The 9,126-nt window shown below is 37.3% G+C and overlaps 1 protein-coding gene across 1 annotated transcript in view; it reads left to right on the top strand.

The window, feature by feature from the left end:
- The window catches only part of LOC138017216 (uncharacterized), a 36,804-nt gene that overhangs the window by 18,626 nt on the left and 9,052 nt on the right, over window positions 1-9,126 (top strand). The window contains exons 3-6 of the mRNA XM_068864381.1: window positions 4,728-4,777; window positions 6,629-6,676; window positions 7,504-7,620; window positions 8,304-8,375. Of these exons, the coding sequence (XP_068720482.1) occupies window positions 4,728-4,777; window positions 6,629-6,676; window positions 7,504-7,620; window positions 8,304-8,375 (287 nt within the window). The remainder of the gene's footprint in view (window positions 1-4,727; window positions 4,778-6,628; window positions 6,677-7,503; window positions 7,621-8,303; window positions 8,376-9,126) is intronic.

Here is a 9,126-nt window from a genome sequence, read left to right as displayed (position 1 = left end):
GCATCATGGGATAGGCTGTGGACCCAGGTCTTCTCGAAATGTCACGCAATGACGTGACAATGCGAATATACCATCGTTTGAGAACTTCGCAGCGATTTTTCTCTCTTGAATGCTCGGTGACCCCTATGTTTTCTTTCCGTAGATCACTTCCTTTCTGATTTTGTCCATTTAACAAAAAACAAAAAAATCTGTACGTCTATTCGTCTTTTATGCTCTCGTGCGACCGAAGTTTTCTTTCTTAGACTAATATGTATCGTTTTTCAAGGTCTATTTCATCTCAGAAAAAGGCATCAGCTGCAAAGGTTAATTTAGTTATATTAGTTATGTTGAATGAGTACGTGTACCTGATCTAGATTTCACTAATGTGGCTTTTTATTGCTGACAGTTGAAAGCTAAGATCGTCTTAAAATAACGCACGATTCTAAAAGTGCACCTCATGATCTCGAAACCGGGCACAGTGAACCCCCATTTTTTTTTACTTTTTGGCAAAAGTAGATCATTACCTTTCTGCGTGGCACTTTTAAAAAAAATCTGTAAGTGGGAACATTTTGGGCTCAAACTTCCTTAAACTGCAAAACATAAAAATCCTCTCTGAACAACAAATTAATAGTGTTATTCAAATAATATTTTACTATAAGCATCAGTACCAATAAAAAAATAGTAATTGCTGTTGATGCAAATTTCAAATAGAATAAAGGAGTGAGGAAAATTGAGGACACATACTGGATTTCAAACACGACATTTTAAGTACAAAACAACAGTACTGAAATGACAAAACCTACTCTACAGAACATCATGCCATATTATTATAAATTTTGAAACAAAACAAAAAAACCACTAGAGGGAATGTAGCTGTGATTCACAGTAAATAATACATGTATTGCTCTGCCTCTTTTTGTTAGGCCTAACCTCAGTTACTATGAATTGTTTTGCCACTATTATTTTTGGTGTTGATTTTTTTCATGTAATCAAGAAAATATAATGGAATTAGAAGTTTCGGTAATACTCAGTAGTACTACCCGCTTTCGTTATCATCATTGCATTTGTCCTTATTGAGGAGCTGTATCGCTCGGTTATGGAGTTCTTCATAACTGGGAAGACCATGTGTTTACAAACATCAGTACTCCTCCTCTGTGGTCAATTGTTTATCACTGTTGTGGATCTATGATAATCAAACAGGGATGATCAACATCTATAGCAAGACAGCTGACCACAGAAAGATAACGAATACCCGTTATCAGTTTTCTCTTGTCTACCAGATAAAATTTCAGCGTTTTCCTCACCGTGCGCTAGTACAGCCATTTTTTTGCAAAGAACGTTTGGTCGCAAGTCGAATTTATTCAGTGATTCTCTGTGCGATACAAAATATGGAAATTAAAAAGAGTATTAAATAACTGATTAGCCGCAACTGAGTAGGCAATAGACTCTTATTACCTTCTGCGATATTCCAGAGAAAGTGCACACTCTGTGTCGCTGCCATCAGTGTATCCTGCGTCGAATTTGGCCTCAATCCACGACTGAAAAATTGTCTCATCCGAATAAATTCTCTCGTGAGACGTCTCCAATTCTCTTCTTCTCTGTACGACACCTGAAAAGTTTCTCTTCCGACCGGAGAACTCTCGTTCACTTACCATCGTGGTCACCACCGCTTGTGGACGCCATTTTGTTTTTCCCCTCAAACTTGAAACCGTCAGCCCGACTATTTCAAGTTTGATTGATCAATTGCAGATGCGCCAACTCATGATACTTCCCTCAATCTCGACCCCAGAGCTTCTCTTGACTAAGGGAGAAAAGAGCTCTGGGAAACCCTAAAACTAAGTGTCTTCTCATTGGTTTTCGTGAAGGACAATCAAAGGCGTCTCTAATTGGTGCATTCATGTTAGCACTAGGAGTGAGCAGGCGCCGTGAGGTTCAAATAGCAAATATTTGGCTATAAGAACCCTACGGCGCATGCTCTCCCAAATAGAGTTTCCCAGAGCCTTGAGGCTCTGGTGACGTAAACCACTGTTCCTTTAATACGCGTCGCGGCGTTTATTCAGGAAACAGTATGTTTCTTTATGCACTATGGAACTTAACGTTAACAAAGAAATCACTTGTAGACTACAAAGCTGCAGTTTCTTATCCAATGAATAAACTTGCCAAGCATTGTCTCAATCATAACAAGCAACAAGAATGAAGTATGAAAAATTGTTAGGCTAACAACTTTTCAAAACCCCACAATCTTCTTCAAGTTTGTCCCTCCGTGCCTGGTTTATTTTCTGCTGTGTTATTAATTATTCTTTCTCATAATGTTTTGAGGAATTCGTTTTACCCAGTTTTGCGATAGTTATTACTTTACTAGACTCTTCAAGCGACTAATTGGTTCGGTTTTCACTGAACTTTCGTTAATTTACGAAACCATTTGACAGCAAGGTTGAAGTAAGAAGCTTTTATGAACCTTCTTGTAAAGTAACGTTTATCGCACAAAACGTACATAGAATACACTTGGTAAAAAATTAAATATGATTTAATGGCCAGTAAGAGATAATTATTACTAAATAACTATTATTCTCACTATTATCAAAAATTGTTATTACAGGAAATCGCAATTTTTAATGCAAATATTTAACAACTAACTTTAACGAATCTAGACTTTCTTCAAAACTTCGCAATGTTTAAGAACATGCATTTCAAAATTTCAGTTCCGCGCGGGGCTTGTTATTTCATCATTTTAAACAAAAAAATTCCTTTATTTCCTCTTCAGCCTCGCCACTGTTAACAACAACAAAGACAAGGGCAAACGCAGACGAAGGTACAACGTTGTTAAAAAAATTAATGTCATTAATGATGCATGACACAATGCAACATAAGTATTCAAGAATTTACAGCTCTGTTGATTCCCTTACATTGAGGCTAGTTAATGAACCTTTTCCCCACGAAAAGCGCTGCATTTGGGAGAAAAAAGTTAAACGCCACGACCCTGATATAATAGGGAGGTTAAGATTTTACGACGGCGACGGCAACAACAACGCCTCAAAACAATGATATCATCGGTTAACAGAAGAAAAATGATCGTGCTGCACGTGCAGCACGGATTTTATCTCATACTTTGTCGGTGCTCTGCATAACGACGACGTGAAATCACCAAGTTTGAGGTTTTGACGACAACGTAAGCATACAACAGGGAATCTTTCATTCTCTATTCTCTCTCTGTAACCGCTCGTACCATTTTTATTTTTAGAATACTTCGCCCAAACTGTGGGGCGTAGCGAAACGGAATGATTGAGAAAGACTTATGATTGAGAAACGTTGTGTTTTGAGGTGACCTTTTCGTCGACGTCGCAGTCGTAGATCTTAAGGTCACTCTTAAGGTCCCTTCAGTTTAGAACAACAGCAAAAATCTTACTATTTTAAAAGTCATCCTAAAGCGTAGTAAATTTGCTTACTCGACTGCAATTTAACAGTCAAACAAAGCAGCTCACGACCGATCGGTCATCTATTTCACACAAAAAGCCTATAAATGTGATGGTTGAAATATGTAAGAATCTCTGTCAACATGGAATTGCAAACGTTTTCAGACCCTCTTCGTTTTTTGGTAAGTTTTACAAAATACGCGAAGCAGCGAGGCATATATTAGAAGGAAAACATTACCTGAAAGCTAAACGTTGTAAATAAGTGTTTTGTCTCTCTTTCCATTTGTCTCAGCTTTACGGTGATTTTCATTAAAAATTTTTCTCGTCTTCTCCTTCCTCGACTTCTCTCGAGGCTTTCTTCGCTTAAATGTTTTCAAAATTGTTCGCCTCTTGTCTCATGTTCTATCGCTTTCTTCGACATGCTTGCTCTTTATCCCGTTGCACGTCACTAGAAAGCTTTAGATTCTAGTACGAGAACGACTACGAGTACCAGATTTTCTCATAAGACAACAATGAGCGAGCGCAAACCAGCGTCATTTTGGCGGGAAAAACGTGATGCCGTCGTCATTTTAGTACGAGGTTTTGCAAAAATCTCGTCGAATGAAGACAAGCCAACAACACGGTAGCAGTTTTGGCTTTTTTTGATGAGGAAAAAGGCTCAGTTACCAGCAATAAGAATAACTGAGCAACCTATACTGCTAACAAAGAGTAAGATTAGGCGTACGGGTTATCAATTCCCTTAGTATTTTCGCTAAAAAAGGGGCAGTCAAAACTCGTACTCGTTCTCCTCCTCGTTGTAGAATCTAAAGGTCCTACTAATGTGATTTCCCGCCAGAAAAACACGGGTTGCCAAATGCAACGCTGCCACGCGATTTCCGGCCAAGGAAAATTGCCCGAATACTCCCGTCCCCAAAAGCTCTCCTACCTCCCCACCCTGATAGTCTGTACGGGCGGACGCACGTGACGTCATCACCAAAATTTCTCCCATGGATAGATTTAAAAAAATCTTACCCATGATGCTTCGCTGGCGCGCTTCGCGCGTCCGAGTTTGGCTATTATAATGATGATGATGATGATGACGATGACGATTATGATGATTATTATTATTATTAATCATAATAAAAGAGGAAGTCACACTTTTTAATGCAAAATATATAACAACTAACGAATCTTAACGAAATTTAACGAATCTAGGCTTTCTTCAAAACTATGCAATGATTTAAGAAAATGTAATTTGTATTTCAACAATTCAGTTCCGCGGATTCCTATATATCGCGCGCACGAATCTTGTTTTTCCATCATTTTTAAAAACTTGTTCTTCTCTTTCCTCTTCAGCCTCCTTCACCGTCAACAACAACAACGACAAGAACAAAACGCAGACGAAGGTACAATTTGTTAAAAAACTAATGTCATAATGACACAATGCAATATAAATATTTCATCATTTATAGCTCTTTAAAAAAGATTTTCCCTCTATTTCTTATTTTCTCCTTTTCCCTTCATGATCTAACATCAGCATCTAAAGACTAGCAGTAACTGTTCTGAAATGATAAGCGACTTACGGCTGAAATCCATCCTTTCCAACTTTCACGCGTTCGCTCTTCAACATCTCCGCCTTGATTTAAAATAATTTCAGGAACCCGACATAACTTTTCGTCTTTATCTTGTTCGCTTCTCTTGTGGCAGTCAACAATCATAAAGAAAACCGTATCAATTTCAATCCTGGATATCGATTGGTCTTCAACCGCTGTTTATTCACGCAAGCTGTACACCAACATCACAGATAGCAGCCGTTGTCAGGAAAGTGGTCACGTGAATGCAAACAAAGAATTATTTATAACCGGAAAAACCAAAACCTTTTATTTTACTAAACCTACAGCCAGTAAAAATAAATAACCCGGAAGCTCCGCTTTTAGGCTTGGCTTTTATAAAGGTGTAAGATACATCAGTTGTCCTTCCATCTTTATTTTCTTGGCTGGTTTTGAGCTGTTTTTCACAAATGATTGAATTGCTTCATTGGTTGTTCGGTTTCCTTGGTGGCTGTTGAAGACCTAAATCTAATAAAAGACCCTGAATGTAATTAAGTCTTAAATGTCAAAACATTTTGCACTAAATGTGGTAAAGTCCTAAATGTCATAACGTTTTGCCCTAAATTTAATAAACTCTTTCAGAGTGACATTAGGCCTCACTGAGGCCTTTAAATTGTTAACGTCTTTAAAGGGGCTGTGTCACGGCTGTCTATTTGATTTTTTTTAATGTCACAAATTACCGTATTTACTCGAATAAGGGCCGCCCCCGGTTAAGCGACACCATCGAATCAGCGCTGCATTTAGGAGAAAAAAGTTAATAAGCGCCACCCCGGAATAAACGCCACGGCATTGATATAATTAAAATTGAAAGACTTTTTGTTAGATTAATATGGAAAATGATAATACTGTTGTTAATACAATTCTTTGTCGCGTCCAACTTTGAAACAAACGCCACTCTGGAATGAGCGCCGCACTACTTCAGGTGTGAAAATTTTAATACGCGCCGCGACACTTATTCCAGGAAATACAGTATGTTTCTTTAAGCACTATGGAACTTTCCGTTAACAAATAAATTACTTGTAGAATACAAAGCTGCAGTTTCTTATCCAATCAATAGACTTACCAAGCATTGTCTCAATCATAAACAAGCAACAAAAATGAACTATGAAAAACTGTTAGGCTCAAAAGTTTTCAAAACCCCACAATCTTCTTCAAGTTTGTCCCTGCGTGCCTATTGGTTTATTTTCGGCTATGTTATTAATTTCTTTCTTATAATGTTTTGAGCAATTCGTTTTACCCAGTTTTGCGATAGCTATTACTTTATAATTATGGTAAATCCTTCAAACGACTAATTGATTCGGTTTTCACTAAACTTTCGTTAATTTAGTAAGGAGCTTTTATGAACCTTCGTGTAAAGTAACGTTTATCTCACAAAACGTACATAGAATACACTTGGTAAAAATTAAATCTGATTTAATGGCAATTAACTATTATTGTTACTATTATCAAAATTATTATGATTATTGTTAATCATAAGAAAACAGGAAATCACAAATTTTAATGCAAAGTATTTAACAACTAACTTTAACGAATCTAGACTTTCTTCAAAACTTTGCAATGATTAAGAAATTCCTCCTACATATCGCGCGCGCGAGGCTTGTTATTCCATCATTTTTCTTTTAATTTTTTCTACTATTTCCTCTTCAGCCTCGCCACTGTTAACAACAACAACGACAAGAACAAAGGTAGACAAAGGTACAACTATGTTACACAATGTAACGTAAGTATTTAAACATTTACAGTTCTGTTGACTCTCTTACAGTGAGCCTCCTTAATGAAGCTTTTCCCTTAATTTCTTATTTCCTTCTTTTTACTTCATGATCTTACATTAGCATCTATAGACTAGCAGGGACTCTTCTGCAATGAGGCTTTTACAAGGCAGTCATCTTTTTTTTCTTGTTGTCCCTCGATAACTTTTGTTTTCCTAGAAAAACGCCTTTATGCCCATGGAATTTATTTAAATTTGATTCTTTTAATACTATGTGATTTGCAGTATCCGTTTGTGGTTCATGCAGCTTCAAATCTATGGTACTGCGTAAAGCAGATTGAGTGCCGTTTATACATCAATATGCATTATTTTACGTCGAAAGATTTTGTGTTTTCCTTAGTATTTGCAGGGATTTCAAACCGGAGCTGCTTTCATCTCTTATTACGATGATTTAACAATATTCACACATACACTGAGACGTTTAGTCCTCAGAGAGAGTACCTCAATGCCACTTTGCAAAAGCTTAAGATGCTTACGTTAGGCTGATCATGAATGCAATCTTAAAAGAAGAAGTTTGATGACTTCACGTTCTATCTTAAATTATATTGTTTAACTTGGTATGAGTTCAATCTGGTTTAAGAAAGAAATGTTTCCCTGATTCTTAACTTTGTGTCCTCGAAGCCTCAACCTTTGCTTTAGTGTTGGCAGAAGCTAGCAAACAGACCCACTGACATGGACATAAAGGAAAAAGTAATTTTAATTTGTTTATTTTTCTTTATAACCGATGGAAATATTCTTCTTATTTTCATCTTAGCACGGTCCAGCGCACTGATGGACAATACCTCGAAAATTATAATAGCCGTTTTTTGTGGTTTTCTTGGAGTTGTCGTTTGCATATGCTTTGCGGTCTACAGGGTATATTTCCAACAAGGTGAGTGTCGCATGCTATGTGATTACGAAACAAGGGTTTGAAGACTCTCTCTCTCTCTTTTCTCGCATCTATTTTCAGAAGATAATATTCATTGACCGCAAAAAACACTCTTTTGAGCAATATTTTTGCAATCGATTCGAAGAGCAAGGACTTTTATTCGACATGAAAGCAACATAAACAAAAACGACAGTTTAGTATTATAAGGGGCACTTTAGATGTTACTGGCAGAAAACGTAATTGGCTTTTGGTGGCTTTCTGTCATTTGCGGAAGGCATGTGGACATCCTACAGGTTTTACGTTGCAAACTCAAACGACAAGATATTCCTCGATCAGATGTAAGGAAGTCTGTATGGATTTGGTCAGCTCTTTTTGCAGTCTCGAGAGGGCATGAAAGAATCTGCCAATTTTAAAGGGCCTTTTTAATGTTAACTCGTACCTTTGCAAGGAAGTAAGAAACAATAAAGACGGTTGCCCAAGAATGGGAGAAGCAGGAGGACAGGTGTGATGGTATTAAAAAGTAATCGCTAATACTCAGTTTGATTTAAAGAAATCAAGTTTGTTAACCTGTAGAAAGATAGCCATAACAAGGGAGAGTCATTATCAAAGTACAGATTTACGTAGTGGTGACCGCAATTGTAAAGTTGATTGCTGAGTCCTAAAGTCTCTTTTTATCTCTGTTTTAGTGCGTGTAACCCTTCCTGATTCTTCTGAATATAAGCCAAGCCCAGATCAAGCGCTACTAAATTATGATTCTGGTACGTGTATCACGAATATGTTGCGTTTGCAAAAGAACCAAACATTATTATTGAGCAAGTGCCAATATTTGAAAAACGTACGAAAGCTTCACCCAGAACTTTTGCAATCTGTGATATCTTTAGTGCTCTTAAGGGTACGTCCATGTAGTTGTCATGTTCTTGGTGCAGATGGTACTTTGTCACTTTGAATGTTTGGTGATGGTTTTGAATAGCTCGTTCTTAAGCAATAGACCAAACCCCCTAATTTTCCTTCTCAGTTAGCAAGAGAATGTTTAAAAAAAGCACGATTTTCCTGCCAAGTTGAGTCCTCATCTGCTTCTAAAGCGCTAATTGCATGAACCAGTTGACAAGTAGATTCTGTAGATTCTAAGGACAAAAAAATGGGCAAAAGAGGCGATAGCTGAGTGTGTCGCCACATTTTGACGTCCTTTGTTACCTATTCGGGAGCTTACGCAATGACAAAGACCACGGCTCCGAGGACGTTGTTTAAAAATACGATTTCACGTTATTCTATATACTTGGCGATTACACTTATTCTTTCTGCATGGAAAGCGTCTATAATCATTCCAGTTTAAAATTGTCATGAACGGTATGAGTGCTTGGAAAGGTCAGGTCAGCGATACATCTGCCCTCTAATAGATCACATTTGAAATCCAATCAAAATGCGTTCATTTTTGAGCTTATTACAATTATGAAGATGATTAGATAAGTAGATTTGTGGAAATGGACTAGTTCAAACACAGCTGCTCCG

This window comes from Montipora capricornis, chromosome 9 (assembly GCF_036669925.1).
Source record: "Montipora capricornis isolate CH-2021 chromosome 9, ASM3666992v2, whole genome shotgun sequence".
Classification (NCBI taxonomy): domain Eukaryota; kingdom Metazoa; phylum Cnidaria; class Anthozoa; order Scleractinia; family Acroporidae; genus Montipora; species Montipora capricornis.
The sequence above is the reverse complement of the archived record's forward strand: the minus strand, read 5'-3'. Positions and strand labels throughout refer to the sequence as shown.